Source organism: Struthio camelus, chromosome 5 (genome assembly GCF_040807025.1).
Source record: "Struthio camelus isolate bStrCam1 chromosome 5, bStrCam1.hap1, whole genome shotgun sequence".
NCBI lineage: Eukaryota > Metazoa > Chordata > Aves > Struthioniformes > Struthionidae > Struthio > Struthio camelus.
Genome location: NC_090946.1, coordinates 31,204,297 through 31,229,484, shown reverse-complemented (window position 1 = coordinate 31,229,484; position 25,188 = coordinate 31,204,297). Strand labels below are relative to the sequence as shown.

Below are 25,188 nucleotides of genomic sequence, written 5' to 3'. Positions count from 1 at the left end.
TCCAGTGGAAGCAAATGGTTGTGTCATATTTTTAACATTCTGTCTATGTTTTCCAGTGTGTTTGAATATTGGTATTACTTTTGTGCTATAGCTTGCATTTGTCTACTACCTAAATACTGATTTTTTTTTTTTATTTTTTTTTTACACATCTGTTCCCCCTCAAATTACAGCAAAGTGTATCTTTGGAGGCAAAGTGCTAGCAGAAGGTCAACGAGTTTTAACTAAGAGCTGCAGGGAATGTCGAGTAAGTTTTTATCACATAAACTTTTCCTCATTTTAAGTGAACATGTAGTCTTCAAAAGTGACAATGATAAGTTAGTATATTTCTTTAGACTTCCTTCATGCATTTCTTTAGACTTACCCTTCACAGCGGGTAAGTGTGGCAGAACTCAGTCCTAGTCAGGATGAGCCCTAGAAGAGGGGGGGATAGGCCCATTGCTCTGCTGAGGCATGTATTTGTTGTAACTAGAGTATGTGCATGCTTTAAATATGTTTTATCACTTCAAAAAGGTGCAACTATTCTAAACATATTTGCTCTCGCGTGTGATTTTCAAGTATTTTGTTCTTTACATCTTGTTGAATTTTGTAGAGGGGGAGGGGTGATAAAGAGCAGGCTTTCAAATGTTATCGGCAGATCAGTATGCTAGAGCAATTGTGAAAAACATTTGCAAAAGATTACAGTGACCTGGTTATTGTTGCATTTGTGACAGCGTACAAAGTAGCAATTTTATGTTTGCTAATGGAAATGGACAATAACTGGTTGCAGATGTTGTGAAAGCAGCTTGCTGTGCAAAATAACTTCGCTGTTTTTAGTGTTTGATTGTATAGAGGTGCTCAACGCCATATATACAAATATATGGGCAAGGTCATTGCCTTGAAAACTAAGGTGCCTGTTATATTTGTAATATCACCTAATGTTTATTTGAGGGGACGTGCCTATATGAAATGAGATGAGAATAGGAGGATTGCCACGTTAAGTGAAAACATAGAAGGTGGTCTGAATGTTATTTGTGGAATTTCTCTCCACTAGAAATAAAACAGTCATCTCTTCATCGTTAGGAATATGATAATACATTCAGGAAGATTAAAAACAAATATTGACTGTCAGCTATAGTCAATATATGAGTCACTTCTCATATTAGAAGTGACTGAAATAATGGTGAATTTTTTTTATATTGTATAAAAATATATTGTGATGTATTTATGTAAAAGTATATTATATATACATAATGTCCTTATTTTACATAACAGGTCCTTATTTTATTTGCTTTTGAAAGAAATTGATACAGCAAAGCTAATTGCACTCATGTCACAGATCGTATTATTTACATCTCAGTGGAGATGTAAATAATGGCAATTCTTTATATCTTTGAAACAGCATCTGTTAAGGAGATACCATGAGAAATGAATCCATACCTGAAAAAAGGGTGTTTCCACAGCTGTAATTCAAGACGACATTAAACCTAACTGGCAAGCTTGTCATTCTGAGTTGGGAAAATATTTAAGCGGGTGTCTACCTCTGCTCCTGTGGGAGGACACATCTGTAGACAGGAAGTGCATTCAGTATGTTTTAAGCATGACTCTCTTGAAGCTTCAAGTGAAACACCTGCTTATTTACTGCCTCAATTAGGAGTGCTTGCCAGACAAAACATCAATGAAGGCTAGCCAAACTGTTCATTTCCTATAGTAATAATTTTGTATCCTGTGCGTGCCTAGTGTTGGACAAGGCAAGGACACCTCTTCTCTTTTTGCTATGTCTGTTGTATCACTAAAGCAAGAGTTTTGTGCTAAGGGAACAACTGTGAAAAATTAAATATGGTTTAGTTTTTCCAGACTCGAAAAACAGACATCAAATTTGAAAAGTTGTTGGTCCATGAAGGACATACTGTAGAGGGTACATGTCAACTGTCAATTTATTAGTGTTGATAAAGACGACTTTAAAAACCTGAGGGGAAATATCTTTGGGAATAATTCTTGTGCTGGTAAAAGAGGATGTATTTATAGGTGGATAAGGTAAAGGAGGATATATTTGTAGGGGGTAACATCAAGAAGATAAAAATTGAAATGTGGAATTTCAACTGTATTTGAAGATGCAATTATTTTATTCCTTGTGTAGGTACTGATCCAAGCTTAAGAGGCTTTTAACTTGTGTTTATTCCACTAAACAAAAATAATAATACTGATGGATTCAGAGAGATGAAAGACTTTCTTTGTCAGGCTGTGAGCAGATTTTTTTATTTCTGAAAACTAATCTGGACTAAAAATATAGATTTATGATGCACAGCCTCTTAGCCATAAGCACATATGCTACCAGTGGACAGTCGTTCACTTGTTCCCGGCTGGAATCCTGTCCACAAACACACTCACTATTAATTTGCGAAGACAAAATGACAAAATTAGCACACCAGTGTTCCCAAGAAAAGGGAGGCGTATCTGTGATCTAGAAAACTGCATTCAGAACTGTATTCAAATAAGTGGTCGTTTAGATTTGTGGATTTCACCAATGTGAAATGGCCCATTTGAAGTCAGTGGAAAGAAGTCTATAAATTTTGTTTCATCAGGAGTTTTATTGATGGTCATTTGAATTCTGTGCCAATGCCTTTGAAGGACACGATGCCCACACTGGCTTATATGTTTGACAGCAAAGGATACAAGAAGAAACTGCTTTTCAGTAATGCTGCAAGTGGGCAGTCAGCGAGTGCCAAACAAATGCTAGAAAGAGAGACAGGGCTCCGTTGACTTAAAAGAAGCTTGACTTAGTCCTTCATTTAAAAAAAAAAAAAAAAAAAAAAAAAAAAAGGAATAATATGGTGCTGGGAATGGTAGCTAGGGACACTATTTGGATCTTTCTGCTGAAAGGTTAATCAATGATATCTAAAACAAGGTGGGGGGAAAACATCCCACCCCCCTAAAAAAGAAACAGAAGGATCATATTTGAAATCTTACTATTTTCTAAAGTTAACCTTCTGAAGATGAACTATCTTGAACTTGTGGTTCAGGTTGTCACTGATTAGGCTTACAGTCAATTCTTTATGTACTTACCTTTGTAATTACAAGAAATTCAATTTTATAGCTGTAAAAGTTTGATTTCAGATCTAATGCTTTGTAGACCGTACGTCACAGTTGGAGCTGTACCCATTTATTCCCGAAGAAAATTTGTTTTTTGTTTATTGCCTTTTTTGGACATTTATTTCTGTCCAGATTCTGTGAAGGCATATGTGAACTGAGTATAAAAAGTTACAGTCATTTTTCTAAGGCCGCCTGAGGCAATAGTTCTGAGAAGTGTAGACTATTCTTGTTTATCTCAGTGGATACAATCTAAAATCCAAGGATGATGATTCTTATAATTGGATCTGTACTAGTTTATATCGAATTGATTTTAATCCAAAGAATATTTCAACATAGAAAAATATTTTATGGTTCTAAAACTTAACTTTTGAATATTGGTTTGATTTGTTTTCCCGAGACTCAAGTTCTGCAGAAAATAAGGAACTTGAGGGAGGTAAAATCTTATGAAGTTAGCAGAGCTCTCACTTAATTTTGTGCTTTTTATCTCCTTATAGTTCATATTAAAAGGCATGAGAACTGAGTCATCCTGACCACTGATTTGACTTTCAAAGAATCTCTTGATTTCTTGCCATCTATTTGACCGGATTTATCATCAGTCAAGACTTTTCATCAATACAGTGATACACTGTACTCTTTCTGCTGCAACTGTCTTTTGTGAGCTTGACTAGGCGATGAATTATAGCCAGTGCTTTTCCAGTTGGTAGTTTGATAACATGATAGTAAATGACGGCTCAGTGTGTCTGGTTCTTTTATCACCTTTGCTGCTGCAGTTGCACAGGTGAGCTTGTGGGATTCCTCCCTTTCACTTATGGAAGTGAGATTAGAAGGAGACCTAATACCTCCATTAACTTCACTGTTCTTATGTGGGTACTTACTTAGAAGATGCATGCTATATGATACCGTAGGGAGCCTTTAAAAAAAAAAAAAAACTGATGCCTGTGAGGGGTTTTTTTACTTATTTTTCATGACAGCAACTGATAGAACTTGCCAATGAAGTACAACTGGGAAGCGAGAGAAACAGCTTGGCCCTGCTTAACCTGTGGGTTGCAATCTTATCGGTAGTCACCAGAACTGATTGTAAAATGGTCAGAGTTTTGCATTCCCTGTGTCTGCTAAACTTACTTTTCAACTGTAAGTGCTGCTAGCTGCCTCACACCTTGTGTGTCATTTGCACCTTGTAGACTCAGTGGGCATTTCTGCAGGTAGAGCTGTATAGGAGAGCTGGGAGAGCTAAACCTGGAGCCTGAAGCAGCACAGCTGAATTGGTGTAGCACTCTGGAGAGGCTAATTGCTGGCAAAGAGTTATGCTAATGTTATCTCTACTGGCTCTGGCACCTGAGGTCGACTTTCAGCACAGGGTAACACTGCATCTTGCAGACATGAAAGCTAGTGGCTAGTGAGGGTAACCCTACATAGGGAGGTTTCTTCATACCAGATAAACACATGGTATTGTCAATATTTTATATTCAAAATCATGTATCTCACCTCTCTGATTATGAGATTGGTGGGTTTAATGACATATTTTGGCTTTTTATTTTAGTTTTGCTCTGCTTTTTTAGCCCCAGATGCGTTTCTGCCATACTTTAAACTTTTCTCTGCACTCATGATGGCTAGAAAATGTGATTGATTTACTTTGAGAAAGCAGAAATTCTCACTCCATCTTTTCATTCCAGGATCTGAGGGGTCATGAAAAACATTTTGGGAAGAGTGGGAGCAAGATTTATGTTTAAAAAGGTGTATTGGCAATACAGCAGGTCCCCTGCTTCCTTAGTGGAGTTTTACAGTCCTTTGGCCTCCAGGAAAATGAGATTACTTAAGTATGGACAGTCCTGTGGGATAGTTATTGTGGCTCCTGCTGAGCGAAAAAACTGGTTGTTGGTCTCTTCTTCCTTTGCCGGTTTGCGGTGATGGCATAGCCCTAGAAGAAGCGGAACTGATGAAGCAAATGAAGGTACATGGAAGGCTGGAGGAGGAGGAGGGAAAAGAAGAGGCTATTTTGGCACAATATGTTAAAATTCAAGCAGGAGAACTATTAATCTGGGGATATGATGGATCAGAATTTGAGCTGATTTCCTGAATGGGAAGAAGATGGAGTAAAATTATGATTGAAAATCTCCCCAGATACCCCTATGTCTATTATTTTAGAAATTTCTACACCAGCAGCTAGGCCTCCCTGATACAGTCTTATTCTAAATCCAGAGGAAGTCAAAATCATATGAATGCCTTGACCTAGATTTACATTTTACACAGCAATTTCTGGTTTGGGTACCTCAGGATTGGATTTCTGCACTGTCATACCATTGAAGGACCTAGTTTTTGGAAGTCAGGTTATCGGCACTTTTAAAGAGCAGATGCCTCTAATTTGTACACAGCAGAACAATGCATGACACTTGAAAATGTTGGCCTTCTCTCTGCTATAGTTACTTGAGTTGAATAACATATCAGTGTAGTGTGTAGAATCTGAAATTATTATAAGAGTAAAACTAGGACTTACATAAAGCAGAACGACTGTCTTTAACAAAAACCTGGAGTGAAATACTTTAATTCTTTCAAATACTTAAACGGATTAAGGGAGGGAAAACGGAGGGAAAACATTCTTTTCTTATCTTTTTTTTTTTTTCTTTCAACTGTGGGCACAGAAATGTCCAAGTAGATTAACTTTAAATTTGATGTTATGGTGTAAAAAATGAATTAAGCTTGCTACCTGTCAGTTTACTACTGTTGTTACTAAAGATTGCTGGAGTTATAGTTTGAAAATTTTCTGGTCTTTGCCATTGCACATATTTTCATCAATGTCTTTTTTTTTTTAATGTTATTTATTTCCAGAATGGAGTTTTAGTAAAAGTAACAGAGACTTGTCCTCCATTGAACTGCTCGGAAAAAGACCACGTTCTTCCAGAGAGCCAATGTTGCAGTGTTTGCAGAGGTAAGTCAGAGACTGTGCGTGCTTGGAAGGAATATGTATCGCTGATTTAACTGGGGGATACAGTGGAACAAGCAATTCCTTTTAATGAGATATTAGGTACCTCTATAAGCCTGAGTCTATAATTAGCCTTCACATAAAGCAATCTGTGCTATTCCTTTGGGTAGAAGAATTATCAGATACAAAGCTGTAATTGCTCTGAATTATAAAGTGGAGAAGGGAGGAAAGGAAGAGGTGGGGAGGAAAGGGCATACAGGAGCCAGCATCTCTTGCAAATTCCCATTAGGAGCAAGCTATTTGAAATAGAGATGTTTTGTGTCACTTGAACCTGGAACTGCGCTGGATGTGCAGGGTGCCAGGCTCTTTGTAAAGGGTTTTTTGAGCTGCCTATTTTAAATTTGCAGTAATAATGTTAAGAGTACAGTGTTAGCCTGTAGTGATGCACCTCAGAAATTTTCAAGCAAGAGACACGCCAAGTGAGTGTTGGACGTTTCCAGGCTTGGATGGTTGTGAAGGCCTGCTGGTCTACCCGCTTGCCTGTGCGTAAATTCCTCCCGAGTGTCGTCGTAGATGCCAAAGGAGGGGCTCTGAATCTCTCCTTAGCCAGTACATGTGAATAAATGTATGCATGTAGTTAAATATTTACTAAGGCCTTGGCCTTGTGAGCGTGCGCGCATGGTGTCAGGGGCCAGCACGTTTGAGACTTCTTGCTGGATCAGGGACTAAGGATATATGCTTCAATTTTTGAAGCAGTTTCCACTAATATCTGTAACTTCTTAAGTAAGTAGGAAATGTTGTTTCTCCCTCTCTCAGAGGGCTCGGTGTCTTAATGATACTTCTTAACAGATGGCCCAGTTTGACATAGTACAGTACTGAAAAAAGTAAGCTTCATTACTTAAAAGCATTAGAAATTTGAAAACTTCAAAACTGATGAAGGGTAAGTTCTGTAATTGTTCATTTCTGTATTACCATTAATGATAAGTACTTTTTTTAGATATATACCCTACATCTGTTTTTGTTATTTATAAAATATCATGATTATGCATACTCATGTGATAGTTTCCCAAAGCCACGGAAGGAATTGTACCCTCGCTCCCTACGAACTCTTGATTTTTTTTTTTTTTTCAGTGCTTTCAAATCGGTACATCAGACTTTCACTTCAGTTCTGCATTAGCTGACTGCTAAACTGTACCTCCTTCTTCTTCTATTTCATCTTTACTTTTTAAATTTCTTCCAAAATTTTGCTTAGAGATGTGATTAATTTTGTCAACTTTCTAAACAGATAGATTAGCACTCCTAAATTGCTTTTTATTTCTTTAAATAGAATATATACTGGTTGGCATTTGTGCTTCAGTTACCTGCAAACCCAAGTGGTAGTATATAATTTTATCATATATAGAACATTGATGTAAAAAACCTGATATTTATAAGCAGTTTGTTATATTGTGTGGGTTTTATCATGCAAACAGGTGCCTCTTGGGATGATAAGCAGACTATGGTTTCTGGTCCCGTTCTGTGCCAGCATGTCCTTTGTGGGATAGGATAGAGTGCTCCCTCTGGGCAGTAGTGACCTCTTTCAGAGCCTAAATGCAGTTTCTATTGTCCAAGAAAAAATTCTGAGGAAGAAATACCCCAGTAAACATAGTCCTGAGTAATCAGAGCATTTACTGGAAACCCACATGGATCATTTGCACCTCGTGTGCACGTTTCACATGATGTGTATGATGACACAGATAATTCCTTGCATTGGCCTTTAGCTGTAGTTATTAACAGGAACATTAGTAAGCATTTACTACTAACCAGTAATGTTAAATGAGACCAATAATTCTATGCAAAATTTATCAGTGCATACTCAATGATGGGTAGATTTTATTTTGATATCAGTGTATGCTTTCTTCGGTATGTAGTTGCTGAAACAGAAAATTCCTACTGAATTTTCTATTCTGTAAAAATTACAGAATACCATTTTTAAAATGAAACTGAGAATGGATAGGAGGCTTGCGGCTTGTGCTTTGCTAGCTGCAGCAGATGAATTTCTGTTTAATGAGAGGATGAATGTGGGGGATCAACAGAAGGAAAAAAAAAAACATGGAGAGAAGTATGGGAATTTCATTATGTTGTGGTATAAGACCATACCCTCTTCAGGGATCTCTGTAATACCTACCACAATAATAAGTAAATGCCTAAAATAAAATAGGGTGTGCTAGGAGAAGAAAAAAATCTATGATACTCATGGGGATTGCAATTGTGAGTCAGCAAAGTACTGGGCTGAATACTGGTCATAGATGGCCATTATTGTTTGTAAGTGGTTAGAAAAGTAAAACAGCAAATTATACATTTTCTTCCTTACCTTTCTACATGCAGTTATAATAGAGCAAAAGCAAACGTGCTGCTAAAGCCTAGTTTCTAGATTTCAGTGAAATGATTATATAAGGTGTACAGTAAAGTAGGTGTAGTATGGAAGAACTTTTCTGTACAATAGCAAACAGTTGTATTTTGTGAACTGATGTACATGAATGCAAGAATGAATCTTTATCAGATCCATATATAGCATCTATCCCTGAATGTTTAGTTATCTGGAGCGTATCTAGTTTTGCCCTTCAACTATGGTTCTTTCCTCAACAATGCGCTAGTTTGTTGTACTTTGGTATAAATGTCTGCTTGAAGCATGTGGCTATTTTATGCTTTTCAGCAGAATAATGTGGCTTTAGTAAGCTCTATTTTAGACTTACAGAAGTTTTAGTTAATTGTAAAATTTTACAAAGAATCTTTGTGTAATATATATTTTACTTTTTTTGATGAATCGTTCATTTTTTCTTCAGCATGCCTACTACATTTTTTTATAGCTCAGGAAGAAATCTAATGCAAAATATAGTGTCATAAAAATGTTTTATTATTCCTTTTAACTGTTTTCCTCCTCTGATTTTGAACGAGTGAATTTTTCCTCTTTTGAATGAGTGATTCAAATAAAATTTCATGAGAGCATTTTTATATTGTTATGCTCACAGTTTCGGTATGTAAGAGCAGAATCAACAGCCCTAGCTGCTTCCATCATCCTCTCCTTAAAAGAGAGGATATGAGAAATAATGAAGTAGTGAGAGTTGTTTGCTTTCTGTAGGAAGTAATTTTTATTTGCTATCCTTTAATATGGTTTGGTTCTCATTTCGCCCTGTGTAGTGGTGGAAATGGGTTTTGCTTTTTCAGAAATCAAATGCTTCTTGTGCATTGCTATGATATAGGAGTTATTTCAAGGTTTTAGTTTTCTTTAGTTTTTCTTACTGGAGGTTAATAAATATGAATTACTTCCTATACATAGTTATAGCAGTATTTAGGATTTAGGTGGTGTTCTCTTATCCTCAAAGTACTTTTCTTTATAAGCTTATTAGGCTGTGCAGTACCATTATTCTAATGCATACAAATAAACAGTGTGTAATAAGGCCTTCATTCATATAGCAGCTTGGAAGAATTTGTAAAGTTACTGTTTTATGTCAAACCATTGAGTTCTGGGACCACAGTCTCAGAAGGCATAAAAGCTGTGCGAAGTGCTTCATCGCTCATGACTCATTAAAAACTGATTCAGATCATGAAAGGGCATAATTGCTAGTGCAAATTTTATGGCTCTTCCTGTGAGTTGTCCTGCAGATTTGCTTTACACGTTTATGCAGTGAGAGTGGGGCTGAACTGCAATAACTGTAATGATTTTGAGGGTGAAATTACCTTGGACCTTTTGAACATTGCTAATCCTATTAATGGAAGCATCACCAGTGTTCCTTTTAGAAGCCTCTGACATGTGAAGCAGTGAACATGTGGACTGCTGAAACTGTATTTTGTTGATCGGCCAGTGAGTAGAGGTTTTTAGAGTTTCAGAAGTGAACGGCTAGAGATATTGGAAGAAGTACAGAAAGTCTTAAGAGATGTTACCGGGAAACCTCTAGAAAAATGGGGGAGAGGGGCACATAACTGTTGACATGTGAAGTGATAGGGATACAATATATTGATTCCAGCGGCAGTCTTGTATGAGTTCTTGCATCCTTCAGTCAATAATTAAGCCCAATTACCAAACATGTTAGTTGCTTAAATAACTAGATTGCAGCACAAAGCAGCTTCACATAGTGCTCTGGAAAAGTGGATTCTGGGAACTAGGACCTGAAGGTGTGGAGAAGTTTGGAAAACTAAGAACAATGTTTAGGTGGCTGAAAGTGGACTAAATGTTTAATTTTAGATAACCTACTTGGGACCTGTAAGTCCTCTAAGTGCAGCTCCTGATGCTACAGAAGTGATAATTTACATCTGTTAGCATGAAATCCGAACCTTTTCATAACTGTCTTAGCACATTTATTAATGGTCATTTTGCAGTCAAGTATCAGAAGAAGGAGGATCCAAATACACCCTTAAGAAAAATTGAAGCAAACATTTCATCTGCCTTGATAAGGAGGAGAGTAACATCAGAACCGTTTAGGGAAGGAACAGAGGTCATCAGGCCCATCAAAAATCTGAACGCACTCTTCAATATTTAATTCCCCTCATGGTACTATCTGATTGTGTCTTGAATGTCTTGAATGACTTTGAAGGGCTGCTGTGCACATTTATGACTGCATGTGTACGTGTGGGGGAAATGGTTTCTGACATCTGTTCTGAATGTGTTTATCTGTAATTTTAATTCATGCTCACTTGCCTTGTCATCTCTGCTGGCCTGAAATTAGTTTAAATTATCAAAACTATTTAAGACTTCGTGTGCTTCTGTCAAATCCTCTCCAATTGCCGGCTTGCTGGGATGTGATGATTTTATCTAAAGCCTTTTCTTATAGTTAGAGGGGAGCTGACTGTCTCAGATAAGACTTTGCTGAATATTCTGAAGTCTCAGTAGTTCTGTTGTTCTCACCTGGGCAGCAGGATTGTGTGCCCTCTGCCAGCTACCACCTGTGAATGGGATTCTCAGATCACACTGCAGTATCAGCAAGTGGTTTTACTGTGTGCATAGGTATTTTAAGGGAACCCTATAATCCATTTCACAGCAAAGAACTAATAAAAATCAAATGTTTGCGTTCTTTTTCCATTCTTCTTGGTTGGGGATAAGTAATTGTTCCCATGAATAGACTGGCTGTGAATAGATTGATGTTTAAGTCAGTGATTAGGTCCCTCCCTGTTTAGTCAAAAATGAAAACATGCTTGCAGCCGGTAGGCCCTATAAATGTTCCTGACTGTTTTACTGAGCAGGAATGAATTAAAATACATGCCTAAGTTTGATGTTGAGTTGAGACTGTTAAAGGTGGAGAGAGCATAGGTAGGTTATTTCTTCATGTTACAGTCCAAATACCAGGTGGCCTTTGTTTGCCTGAAGTGCAGGGATAGCGATAGCACTCAAGGCCGGTATGAACTAAGATAAAGTACATAGCACTTTATTACTTCTTAGCATCCAAAGCCCTAGCTGGGGAGAAGGGGTCTAAGAGAGTTAAGAACAATACTTCTAAGGTATGCTCCTCTTAGCTCTTTTGAAATGCTAAATGTGCTTCTTCACTGAATAAGAAAAACACTTGCAAGAACCTCTGATCCAATGGTATGCCTGCTCTGGTAGATTCTCAGCAAGCCCTTACTCTTCAATACCATCATGTACGTTTTTCTGCGGGCTAACTTTAAATTACCTTTGTTTTGTAAAAGCTTGGTGACATACAGTATTGAAGTAACATGCATGCTCTTAACAGAAATGGCTTACCACGTTCCATTTACGGAGGTATTGAACAAGTTTTCTGAAATGCCGTGGGAAATTGAGGTTGAGTCACTTTTAGTCAACAGTTTTAAAAGGTAGGAAACAGTGTTTCACAAGTCTTTTATAATAAATGAATGCCAAGGCAATCTACAGATGTGGTAGGTGTTCTAACATTTTGTATTCCTAATGAGATGAGAACAATAAAAACTATTTTGGAGCTTCTAATTACACATAGTTAAGTTACAAAACTGGAGTGTTACTCTTTTCTTCCATGCGCTTTTCACATACTTCAACCTTGAAAATATAAGAAAAAGTCTTGATTCTGAATGGAGATAGTTCATCTCAAATAGCCTTGATAATAAGGGATCAATTTCCCCTAATAATTTTCCAGATTATTTAAAAAAAAAAAAAAAAAGGCAGCAGCTGTAGCGCTACAAAAAGGATAGTTAGGGTAGTCGTCATATCTATTTATGAATTTCAGAGGTGGCAGATCACCAGTGCAGAATACATAGAACTGTGCTCTTCTATGGAAAACTAATCAAGGGCTTGCTCTTTGGAGAAAGTGCCATTAGAGATGGGTGATCAATCTGGGATTCAGGACTTGGGATGGAAATTAATTCTGGGAAGTCATCCCTTCTGCCAGTATGTGTTAAATTTTCCATGATCATCTTAGCTGGAGTCTACCAATTCCATCACTTAAAGAAGGAAAATACCATTTTGTAAATAATAGTCACATGATAAAATATACAGTTACGGGTTTAAAAACGGCCTAGAATAAAAGTTTTTTGCTACAGAAAATTTTATAAGGACTATTTTAACTAGAGCATACTGCGACGGATGAAATACTCTATACAAGTTTGAAAGAGTGGGATATGTATATGTAACAAATCTAAAGACGGTAATAACAATTCACACTATATTAAAACATTTTCCCATGTGGTATTTGTATAGTGCCTAGCTGAACATACTAATATGTTACTGAGTCTCTTAGTAGTAGTATCTAACAATAATAATCAAATAATACTATACATGGGTTCAAAGAAGAGTTAGCATCCTAAAGGAGCAGGAAATAGATTAGGATGTCAGAGTCTTAGGGGAAGCAGTGACAAAGAATACATAAAATTCTTCATCTCTAGAATATTATTCAGAAGGCTAATGAATATTAATCCTACTGAGAGTATAAATTAGATGCTGAATGGATAAGTTTGGGGAGATGGGTTCCAGTGTTCAGTTTCAATTATAATTATAAAGGCAAAAATGAAAAGTCAAATACTGTGATAGCATAAATGGCTAAAGGCAGTGGAACTGCACCCTTTTTTACCAGTGTGAAACGTACCCAGGCTCGATAAGGCTATATCTGGAATACTTCAGTGGTTTTTACCAAACTCTGAAACGAGCGAAGACTAGAAAGGATATCTGCAGTTTTCATTAAAGGAGACAAAAAAGACCTAAAGATATGGAGCGTTTTTTTTTTTGGGGGGGGGGGGGGGGGCAAGTTGGATTACAGTGAAAGAACAAGCTAACTGAGCACAAGGAAGATACCTTGATTGTTAGTAAAAATTGTTCTGAAGTTTTAAGTGTAGAGTTGTGTGTTGACACTGAGAAAAAATGACTTGTAACCGAAAGCTAGATGAGTGGTCTTAGTAAGGCTTAGAAAGCTGGAGTGTCCTAAAATGACAAAACAGATTTTAAATTAATAGATGACTGAAGTGTGTATTTAAACAAAAAAAAGGGGGGGGGGGAACCCCCCCATATCTTGAACTTCAGTGATAGCCCTATGAAAATTTGCTTGCCTTAGGTGAAAATTACATTTAACATGAGCTCAAGTTTTCAGAAGTTCCCTAAATGTCAAAGCAAAGAGTATGAACAAAGATCTGAGCCTGGCATTTAGACCTTAGAAGTCCAGGTCATCTTTTTCTTAGCTGTCTTTAAGTGATTTTAGAAAGCTTTAGGATCAGTGAACTAGAACTTTTACTCTGGTCCTTTATGACCAAAATTGGCAAAAACTGTACTTGTATATTCATAGAAGTGCAAATTGGAATACATGTAGCTGATGTTATGCCAACATTTCTGGTATGCATAGTTCAAAGTCATGCCTGTAAATTTTTGAGTCACCAAAAAACGATAAAATAGCAGCAACAAAAGAACTTCCCACTTTTGGAGAAGGAGAAAAATCCAGAAAGATTAAGAATGATGAAAATCAAGTTTATCTATGATTGTTTATATTAATCTTAAGTAAATAGAAATTGACTCCTGGAAATTAATTAATCAAAAAAGGCACTAATTAAAAATTACTGTTCTCAAATTCTGGCAGGTACTGTTCTCTCTTACAGTACTTCTGGTGGAACACCTTTAAAGGTATAAAGTTGCTATTACTTTCACCTTTGGACTTCAGCAAGGAGAGATTTCGAGATAGGCTTGAGAAATGTTGAAAATCAAGGAGAAAGAACTTCAGTCAGCTGTGGCTTTGTAGAAGGAAGTGGGAAATTTCATCACGTTTTTAGAAATAACGTATGGGATAGAAGTAATTTCACAAAGAAAACGCTAAGAATTTGTGTCAAGGAAAAATGAGAGATTAGTAAAAATTCCCCTCTGCAGAATGTGATGCATGTTTTTTAGATTAGTTTTAGACTGTAGAAACGATTAAGTTAGTTTTTTCACGTTACAATTACAAAGCAGTGTATGAAGTTGTCTTGATTATCAGTGTAGTTTTGTTCTAATGGTGCTTTTCATTTTTGCCTATTCTGCTCTAAAGCACGTGCTTGATTATGCATAATTAGAGAGTTGTGAAGGGTTTTTTAAATATGAAACTTTTTGGTGTAAGCTGGTATTATACTTTATGGTAGTCAAGACTAAGGTAACGTTTTATCCTGGGTAGGTTCAGTAGAAGACTTATATATTGGCAAAGCTTCCTGCTTTGAGGAAATAGGAAACTTTTCTCCTGACTAAAAATCAGTCATGCAAATACAAAATGTGCATTTTTAAACAAAATGGCGTTACTAAGAATGACTTGATAGAAGAAACTGAAATGCTCGTGTGCAGTAGGCTGGAGAGAGAGAGAATTTCTGGAAAGCAGCATGCCAAAGGTATTCAGAGAGTAATACAGTCAATATAAATACTATATTTTGAATATCTGAAATAAACATGTTTTAATACCTGGTTGCATGTTGCTCGTATTTCAGGACATAACTTCTGTGCAGAGGGACACAGATGTGGTGAAAATTCAGAATGCAAAAACTGGAACACAAAAGCTACGTGTGAATGCAAGAATGGTTATCTCTCTGTCCAAGGGGACTCTGCATCTTGTGAAGGTAAACAAAGTATTCAAAGACCTGTCCCCTTAACCTACTCGGAAACATAGTATTAAATAAGTTAAATAATTGAAGAATGAATTACATTGCAAAGCTCAGTTTTTTTGATGGTGTGTTTCGTAAGGGCCCTTTTTCTTTAAAAATACACAATTTGAGATTACCAGAAAGGTAGAGACGGTGCTGAACTATTCAGTTTACTTGTCTATGGGCCAACTTTGCTGTTGTGGTCTTGCCTTGGTATGCCATGGCTGTGCTGTCGTTATGATTTTCAAGGTACCGTTTTTCAGACAGTAGTACCTACCTTGTAAGATATTTTTTAGAGAAGAACATCTGTATAACATGCATTAACTTACGAAGTCGGAATTCTGGTAGCATTTGTTAGAAAGCTAAGTATGAAGGTTTATTGAGGCTGGATATAGAAATGGTGATCTGCAATACTGCAGGTGCTCAAGTGCTTCTGTGGGCCAGGTACTTTTCTGAAATGGTCTTCCTATTATACAGAAGAGACCTATTTCTGAGAAGAGTGTAGTTGAGGTACTTCTGATAATGTATTACTTCATCACAGAGAAGAATGTACTATGGCATTATTTCTCTCTCTTTTTTTTTTCTCTCAGTATTTCCCTGTTTTCTATAGCTTGCCGTTATTAGTAGCTATAATTTACTTATTAAAAACAAAATTGGTGAATTAACATACTCCACATTTCTTTCTACCTTTGCTTTGTGAGATCGTTTAACGCCCTACTATATCAGGTTGTAATATCTAATCTTTTGGCCGACTTAGGACATTTTTGCACTACTTTATAAAAACATTTCCTCAGATTCTCCTTCCTAGCAGTACTGGTGATGGAAGAGAGATGACATTTTTGACAAGCTGTTAAAATATACTGGAAGTACAGGAAGATAAGACAAGAGAATAAAAACCAGACATGCATGAATTGGTTTAAATGATCTCACTTTCATTAAAAAAAAAAAAAACTTATTAGTATGTTCAAGTGAACAATGTTGCTTTAAATAAGAGTTTATAAAGCTATTCAATAAACTGTAATTATAAATTTTATGGCATTTTGTCAATCTCTGCAAACAAAAATTGATGGTTGTACATATGGACTTTCAAGGACTGGGAAAACAGTTTACACATTTTCTTCTGAAGGTAGGCAACAGACATACTGTTTATTGAGAAACTTGTCTGTACAAAAAAAAAGCTGTGAGAAGAGCTGCTGCGTAGATATTGCAAGGACTACTCGGGGAAATTAAAAGACAGTAATAAGACTCTCTCTCTCAGGTGTGATTCAGAATCCAGCATTTGGTCTTTTTTTGCTATTTTAAATAAAATAAAAATAGAATCCCATTCTGAAAATGACTTTCTTCAAGTTTTAGTGTTTTTTAACCTTGTAGCAGATTCTCTTTTTTTTCCTCTATGGCAGAAACTTGAAACATCTTGGCGCAAATATTTTGGAGATGTTGGCAGTACATGGATGGTAGTGATGGGAGGGGAAAAAGAGGGTTTTTTTGCACAAAATAATTGAAATTATAACATCTGTGCTGCAATGAATTTTTGCAGGGCAAATCAAGGCCCTGACTTCTGTCAGTGTGGATGACATAGGAGGCAACAGAACTTGTTCTAGCTTGTGTTTCTGCCTGAGAACATGGGCTAGATAAGGGAAAGAGAATTTATAAATGTTAATAGGTTATGAAATTGCTAGATGGAGAGTAGTTTTAGGCGATTGCTTAGAGAAGAGAGAACCCTTTGGCAAGGGGAACTACAGACTGACAAACTGATTGGTCGAGAGGTGACTTCTTTCCTGTTACCTCCCCACCCTCCGCTCCTCACCACCCACAGAAACAGCTTTCTGCAAAACTGCATTTGCGCCTCTAGTCTCATTTTCTCTCATCTATGTTCAATCTACTAAATAGAGTCGTTTCCTAGTTGTCTGTATAGCATTCTCAAATGCTTGTCGAAGCTGTGATTTAAATCAAGGTACAGACATGCATCTGACAACAGAATTTGGCAGGCTGTTGGTATAAGTTTAAGGGTTTTTTTGCTGAGTTTCGGGTTTCTGTATGTCCTGTGTAAGAATTAAATACACAAAACACCTGAACAGACTGAAGCACAAACCTATAGAAGCACAGAAAATATCTTAGGAGTCTCAGCTATAGCTTTCAATTCATCTTTGTCATTCCTAAGCCTTTAAACTTAAATGGCACGTAAGATTACTATTTCCTTTGAGACAGTGAAGTTAAACTATTTCATATGCGTGACATATGCTGGTAAGTGGCACCTAAGTTCAAAATATTTTGGATCATTGACTCGGGGCTTTGCAGATTTCTCATCTCTTCCAACACATTTGAAATACTTGTGTATGTGAATTTTAATATATGATATTAGTTTACCTTCCCTGTGTTTTTACTGTTATTTCTACTGACTCTTATTGACACAGTTTTATCCTGCTGCACTGTTGGAGCTTATGTTGTTATTTTGATACTGTAGGATTTCTGAAGAATTGTGTTTGAGTCTTTTTTGCTATTTTTACATGTATCTGTGTATTTTCTTTTAGCATTTTATTTTCATATTTGTGTTATGGAAAAAAATAAAAAGTTTCTAAGGTCTGTCAGATTTGGGATCAACAAATTTATTCAATAAATAAAAATAATTCTGAGAATGAAAAATAGTTCATTTTCAACTGTTTGTCAAGTAGATAGCCGCTCATCATGTTACAACATATGTCCAGGATAACTGCTCACTATACAAGTACCTTTTTTGGAATAACACATTTTTGAAACAAACAAAGCTTATAATGAATGAAGGAGATAACTGAAGATTCTCCATGTTCAATTAAAGCAAAATGTCTCATTTAAAAACAAAACAGTTGTTTTTTTGGACATTTGCCTGTGTTGTACATCTGAGAGATGTGAGACAGGAAAGTGTTGGCAAATGGAGAATCTGAAGCTCAAAGATGAAATTGGAAAACTCGGGCCAAGTCAGTTGAAAGTTAGGCTTCTCACTAGCATGATTATCCTCACTTTCTAGATGCTAAGAGGCAAATGACCGTGTCTTCTGTGAAGAAGTCGGTGGGATTCAGCTGTATATTTCACAGTGAAGAGCAAAAGCAGAATCACTTCCCTCCCCCCCCGCCCAAATATTTCTCTTTACTGCTTTCTAGCTTGAGATATTAACAGCCAGCAAAGTTGTTATACTGGTGCAAACATGATTATCATCTAATTGCTGTTGGGCTCAGATTCACTATGAAAGCTGTTTAGATCTGAAGTGGGATGAATCTCCCAGTTAAGATAAATGCGTGTCTCCTCTCCCTGGCCTCGGAGGGAGAGCTGTAGTACTCTTGACTTTACAGAACATAATACTTGGGATGAATCTGGACCTAAAGTTAGTTAGTTTTTGTTTGGGGGGGGGGGGAAGTGCATCAGACAAGAAAGTTAGTATTAACCTTGTCCTTCACATGGAACTACCTACCCCACAAGAAAACAGCTAGTAAAAAGAATACAGTAACATATGGCAAGCTACCTTGTCATGCTGCGCAAAAGTATAATTTTTGCCCTCTGGTCAACCAGTGTCATCCTGAACATTCCTTTGATAAAGGATTTAATATAGAAAAACCCTTCCATTGATTAAAGTGGGCCTATAAGGTTGATGTTCTCATTTTATTACCATTTTATAGGGTTTTTTTTCCCCACTATTTTACCAAAGTTGGATGACACATGCTCTCTAGGATGTCTTCTAGTTTCTGATTTAAAGAATATAAACAAGCTGTGTGAATTTGTGTTGATCTTTTAGGAACAGGTATACAAAGAAGGGTATCTTACAAGAGTATAAACAAAACTTCTGTGGCAGTAGTAGCCCGTTAGCCAGTAGTCAGGGTGGAATATCCCAAGATAGTCTGTTTGCCCCTGAAGAAGAGGGCAACATTTCTGAGGACAAATATAGTGTTGAGGATGCCTGGTACTGGTTGTTGTGGGGCTTTTTTTGTTCTTTTTTTTTTTTTTGACAAAGTTTCATAGGTTAATAATGACATGATAGGAAGTTCTGTGAGCAATATATTTCGGTGATATTAATTCAGGCAGCATAACTAGTTTTCTTATATGACCTGACCTTTGAGCTCATCTTATGGCTCTTACCTCAGCTTGCAGCATTAATGAATTAAATGCCTTAATCTTTATGAAAACACTGCCCTTTTTTTGTCCTAACAGCATTCCGCAGAGCCACGCGTGGCTTTCATTCAGAAAGATCTTGGTTCTGTTGCATCTTTATTTTTCTGTACTTCAAACATTTTATCTTAATTTGTTATTACAAAATTATTACTCATTTCATAAATGTCACATAGGCCATGAAATACTACCCGAAGACTAAGTGCTTTTCAGAAAACCTGCTTGTTTTGTAGTATAAGGAAGCGTTATAATGATTTTCCAAGACTTGCAGCTTTGGGGGAAGTGCTATAGAGATGAATAAAGTGATTCTTGTAATCTTCATCAAGGGAATCTTTTTCACTTTGCTTAACTGAGTGGCAACAAAACATCCCAGGAGCATCCTTAGTTGACAGAGTTCCTGTCTTCTGTTGTATAATTCATTTTCCTATCGGTATCTCCATCAATCCAATCTGTCTGATACTTCCAACAATTATTGGCTGACTCCCCAGAGAATAATGTAATGCTATTTTCTGTATAACTTCGTTTTCTCTTAAGAGAGTCAGTTAACTAGTCCTGTAATGCCTGTGGTTCAGCATAACAATAAAATGCACTTACAGAAGTCGAATGTGTACAAACTTTTTGTACCTGAGTGTGAACTCTGTTTAATCTCTGATAGTCTATCTCCTAGAGAATATTTTTGAAACTAGAAAATAGGAAAGAGGTGTAGAAAAGAGATGATGAGATAGATTTAATTGGATATTCTCTGAAAAAAGACAGCCTTAGAGGTAAGACAATTTCATTCTCGGTTTTAAAGCCTTTATTACCTTTTGGACCACTTATCTAGCTGTGCAGTGAATCATTTACTAAATACTTAATCCTGAAAATTGATGGTTGTCCAGACTTGAGCACATGCTATATCATGACCTCTTCCTTGCTTATTGTGTTCCTCTACACATAAGATCATAATCATAAAATTAAGGGTAAGTAAAAAATTAGATACCATAGAGACTTAAACATGTTATTGACCTCTTGTTCCTATTAAGATGATCAGTCCCTTGTGACTCACTGCATACAGAAGAGTTTCAAAAAGAATGATCTTTCTCTCCTGCCTTCTTTCCTGTTTCTTAATAGGTGGATCTAAATTAGAGGACTAATGGGAAACCTTCCAAGTCCAACTGGCTTCTCTTGTTGACTGGATTCACCCTCTCTTTAACTCAATGACTTTTTGTATTCAGCAGTGTGTCACTGATATACCAAAAGAACTCTCTCTGTCCATTCAAACTGTAAAACTTTTCAAATTATGGGCCAGAATTATAGGCATAGAAGCTGAATTTGTATAGGTAATACTGTGTAATTTTACTAAGGAGTCTAAATGTATTAAAGTTCGTTGGCAATATTTCCTATGTATGTCCACAATTTATCAAACCACTGCACACTTTTGAATATATCTTCTAACATGTGAAATGGTAGTAGTTTATTTTTGTTTATTCTTATTATGAATGTTAATTTTTAGCAATTACAATGTTAATCATAACACCAGTTAAATCTTGCTTGGATTATGGGATGGCACAGGCAGGATGAATTGGCACTGTGAACTCCAGGCTCTTTGTTCTCCCTCCAGGCCACAGTAATGAAAAAAAATCCAAATATCTCCCATGCCGTCTGGGGTTTTAGGGTTTTTTTCAGCTGAAGATATGAAAGAAGTTGATAATTTCTGTCTAGGTTGTGGCAGAGCTCATTAAGTCACAAAGCTGGAAACAAACTGATGGTACATTTTACAGTCCCATTCAAGAGGCCAAAACTGAATGTTATAAAACCCTCTCTTCAGGCTTTAAGTAGTTGATTCAAGTCAGCTTTTTGGGGTTTCGTGGCAGAGCTGGCACAAAGCCGCTCAGTGGTATGATCGGGCAGGTGCTCGCCTCCAGCAGAGGCAGAGTCTGCCGATGTCAAAAGTCTGCCATAGCATCAAGGAAGGCTGCATTTCGCTTTTAGTATTAAGTAAAAGACTGTAGAGTCAGCAGGCCCTCAATAAGATCAAAGAGTGTCTGAATTTATTTTGTTGTCCTAGAATTACATCTGTGAATGAAAATAGAAAGCTTTTCTGGGGCTTCTAAATCTTTCATAGTTTATCACATGAAGGTCTACAATTGCGTTTGCAAAATATACCTCGTAAGGATTAGATTTGGCCACCCTTAGTTGTAGTGAGGATCAGCTTTCTCTGCAAGTAGCTGTGTTCAAGACAACACAACTGCTGAAGGACGGTGAAAGTCAACATGGCAATATGAGACTGTAAGCAGCTAATGTTCCTAAAACTCATAGCAACTTAAATTGCGGAGCAACCCTTCTTATCTTATGGTACAGTGCCACCAACAAGGCAGAACTGCATTTTGCAGAATTAAACTTGTCTTTTGTATTTCGTTCCACCACAACTACTATACTTGAGAAATTAACAATTCTGAGCTAGAAGGTTTGGGATACAAGGACAGTCTACCATATTTATTACTTTCTATGTGTTCATGCTTTTTAAAACTACTGACAATATTTGATTTATTGATATTTTTGTGCAGACAAATATGCATAGTAAATTATTAATTCAGGAGTAAAAGTTGTTGAATACATATTTAGTAACATTTCATAGAGTATCTCCTGTGAAATCTAAGCTCGGTTTCTGGGATTATTGCTTTCTTCTAGAGGATCTGTTCTGTTAAAATATGATCACAATTACACAATAGCACTTGTTTGACTTCTTTATGTTTTTTCATGTTTTGAGCATTGTGTCATTCTCTTAAGTCATTTACTAGTAATTTTTAAGTTATTAGGTGTGGTACAGAAGAGAATTTCCTAAAATTTAAAGCATCTTCCAGTACCTACAGAATATTTTTTTTCTCTTTTAGTAGCGATAGGCTTTTACTTATTTTAATGCAATACCTTGGCTATAAAACAGTTTCTATTCAAATGCCAACAAAATATATTTTTTTGCTTCGCAGTAGACTTCTGGGATGTTTTATGGATGAAACGTTTTACTGGGATCCAGGAAATTTAGATTGTGTCCCGATAGCAGTTTGCTGCACAGCCAAGGACAGATCTGCATAATCTGGTTATGCTCATCAGTGCTGCCTTTAATCCCAACCCTGAGACTGATCCTGTTAGGGCTCGAGCTAGAATGTGAGATAAGCATGAAAGCTCTGGGGAGAAAACTGAGTGCTCATTTGCCCCTTAGCATGAACCCAAGCACGCAGCATGGGCCAACCTGACAGACTGTCTGTCTGATGTGCCGTACCGGCATGGGGTGGTCTCGTGTAGTTTATGCTTCCTTAGTGTGCGGTCTCCCTTCTACCACAGCTGGGTACTGCGTGCTGCAAGGCAGCATGAGAGCTGGGACCGGGCAACTTGATCAGGGTTAGAAACGTCTTTGACACAGTGGGACTGCGTCAGGAAGCTCTGCTCCCTGGCCCAGACCCCTAAGGACAGATTAGATGAAGCTTTGTATCTCACTTACTTAACAAAATTCGAGTACTAATACTTTTTTTTTTTTTGCCTGTTTTATTTATTTTGATTTTGAGCTCTGCAATTTAGCACTCATCTCAGCATTTGGGTTCATAAGGCAGGAGATCCTATTCTTAAAATTTTCTTAAGTTTGTAGAGCGATATTGTTACCTAGGAAGTAATAAGATAGCACTGCTGAATTGGTTAACTTACGTAAATAGGTTGTCAAGCTCTGAACCTGAGAGCAAATAAACCTTGAACCTCAGGATTCTGCTGCTAGTTATTTTCAAGCTAAAACCACATTTAATTTCCTTGTAAATGTAAGTGTCTCCTAGGCTCTATGTCCTTTAATGCTTTCTCTTTCTTTTCATTTGGACTTAATTATATCAGATGTAATCAGAAAATTCTTTACAGAAAGGCAGATGCATAAATATGTTGAAAAATTCAGTTCCAAAGGTATTTACATGGGTGTTTGAGAAAGTGCTTGTTTTGCAAAAGCCATATAGAAAAAAATTTGCAGAAGTTAGAGGAAAAAGGTGTAATCTTCTCTCCTTGCAGAAGTCAGGAAAAATTAGCTATTTAAGATTAATGATTTAGTTCCAAATACAAAGACCCTCACTATCAGTATGCTTTAAGGAAACACAGAATTAAAACACCCTTATTTCTCTTGCAAGTGTATGGGAGCTGGAAGGTCTTTTGTAGCAGAAGAGGGCTTCTGTTACAGTATTGAAGATGAGCTTCATAAAACAGCCCAAATGTTTAAACCTTTGACTAAATGCTTCCTATATGTAAATAACTGTGCTGATTAGTAAAAATCAATGGGACTTTTGTATACAAGCGGTTTAAGCAGAATAAGTAGTAAACACGGTTCTGCATATAGACCTGAAAGCTGGATAGCAATCCACTGAGTTTCCCCAGCAAATACGTTTCTTGCTGTACAAAATCAGTTAGTCTGTTGTGGAATTTTTTTTCCCTATGTGGTGTTTCCACTGCAGCTGTTCTAATTTTGCTGTATTATGTCTTGGGAGGTGACATTAACGTTATGTAGTATAGTATAAACCTTCTATGTTGCTGTGATGTATGACTGTAGTTTTGAATGGTGTCTGTTGACTCCTGGATCAGCTTTTAATACTAATCCTTCTGTTTGTCATCTTCTCAAAAAAAATCTTCCACCCAGGATGTTGGCTGCAGTCAGCTTTCACTGTATAACATAGTAAGCCATAATGAACTTTATTTTCTGTGCTGCCTAGATGTGTGTATGTATATATATATATGTGTGTATATACATATATGCATAACAACATACACTGAATACTTAATGGATTTACCTAAAGTTAAGAAAATTGGACAGTTGTTGGTAGTGAATGATTGCATTCATTGCAAATGCACTGAATTTTTCTCTATGTTGAAGCCATAACAAAGGAGGGCAGGAGAAGAATCTAAGAATGTTACAGTCAAGGTCACTATCCCTGCCTCTCAGGCTGCCTTGATGGCACTGTTTCAGTCAGTCCCAAGTCTTCACGTGGAGACTTTTAAGAAACAAAACAAAAAAAAAACAAGCAAAAGCAACAACAACCACCTCCACAAAACCCCAGTCTCCTAAATATGTGGCTTGATACCAGTTTGTTTTAAAGTTTACATATTACTTGTCAGTCTACTTTTGAAGACTTCAGTTACTTGGCCGTGTCAATTTAAGGCTTCCACTGATGTATGTAATTCTGTTTCCTAGTGAAAGTCCCTTCTTCTGGTGATATAATTCAAATAATATGTTTTTCCTGTCTACTCTTTTCACAGAGAAAGACATTTTATTTTAAATGATGATCTTAGCCATTGCATGAATTCAAATTCATCTTTTATAATATGATCAAAAAGCAGACACTTAATCGGTCTCCTGCGTTTGTGAGTTTATGGCCTTTTAAATGAGACTTCATTCTCCTTGTATATGAGCTGCTAGTGGAGGAGTCAAAATTAAAAACAAAACAGCCCCTTCCTCTAGAGTAATTGCATACATGAAAGGCAGAGAAGGTGGATTTGCTAGTGGACAGAAAGTTTTCAAACAAAAAAAGTTGAAATTTCTTCCAAGTAGATTCAGAAGCCTGTAGGAAAATAATGTTTATGACCTATTTGCCTCTAGACGGATTATTTGTGTTATCAAAACTGCTTTTATATTTACAAGTGAAATAGTTTAAATTCACATTGCAACTGCCCAACCTTGGAACAGCGTAAGTGAAATTATTTGCCATCCCCTGGAGTTACTTTAGTTCTTTTGGTGTAATGTCATGCTGAGAATTATATGAAATTGAATTTTAATGGACCAGTACTTTTATTTTGTGTGACTGAGCAACTCTGTCTAGCGTGGTTGCTATGATTTGGGGAATGTTTCTGGAATGAAATCTGGCTGACGCTAGGCAGTTGTTGCACTTTTGAGCAACAGTGTGTATAGGGTTAGACAGGTCCCAAGTAAATAAAACTTTGAAGTTAGCCCTGCTTTAAACAGGAGGTTGGACTAGACGTCCTCTGGAGGTCCCTTCCAACTTAATTTTTTTGATGAT

The 25,188-nt window shown here is 36.7% G+C and overlaps 1 protein-coding gene across 2 annotated transcripts in view; it reads left to right on the top strand.

The window, feature by feature from the left end:
• NELL1 (neural EGFL like 1) overlaps window positions 1-25,188 on the top strand; it is a 290,897-nt gene that overhangs the window by 73,800 nt on the left and 191,909 nt on the right. For both annotated transcript variants that reach the window (XM_068945356.1, XM_068945355.1), the window contains exons 10-12: window positions 171-244; window positions 5,896-5,995; window positions 14,882-15,010. In XM_068945356.1, coding sequence (XP_068801457.1) covers window positions 171-244; window positions 5,896-5,995; window positions 14,882-15,010 — 303 coding nt within the window. The remainder of the gene's footprint in view (window positions 1-170; window positions 245-5,895; window positions 5,996-14,881; window positions 15,011-25,188) is intronic.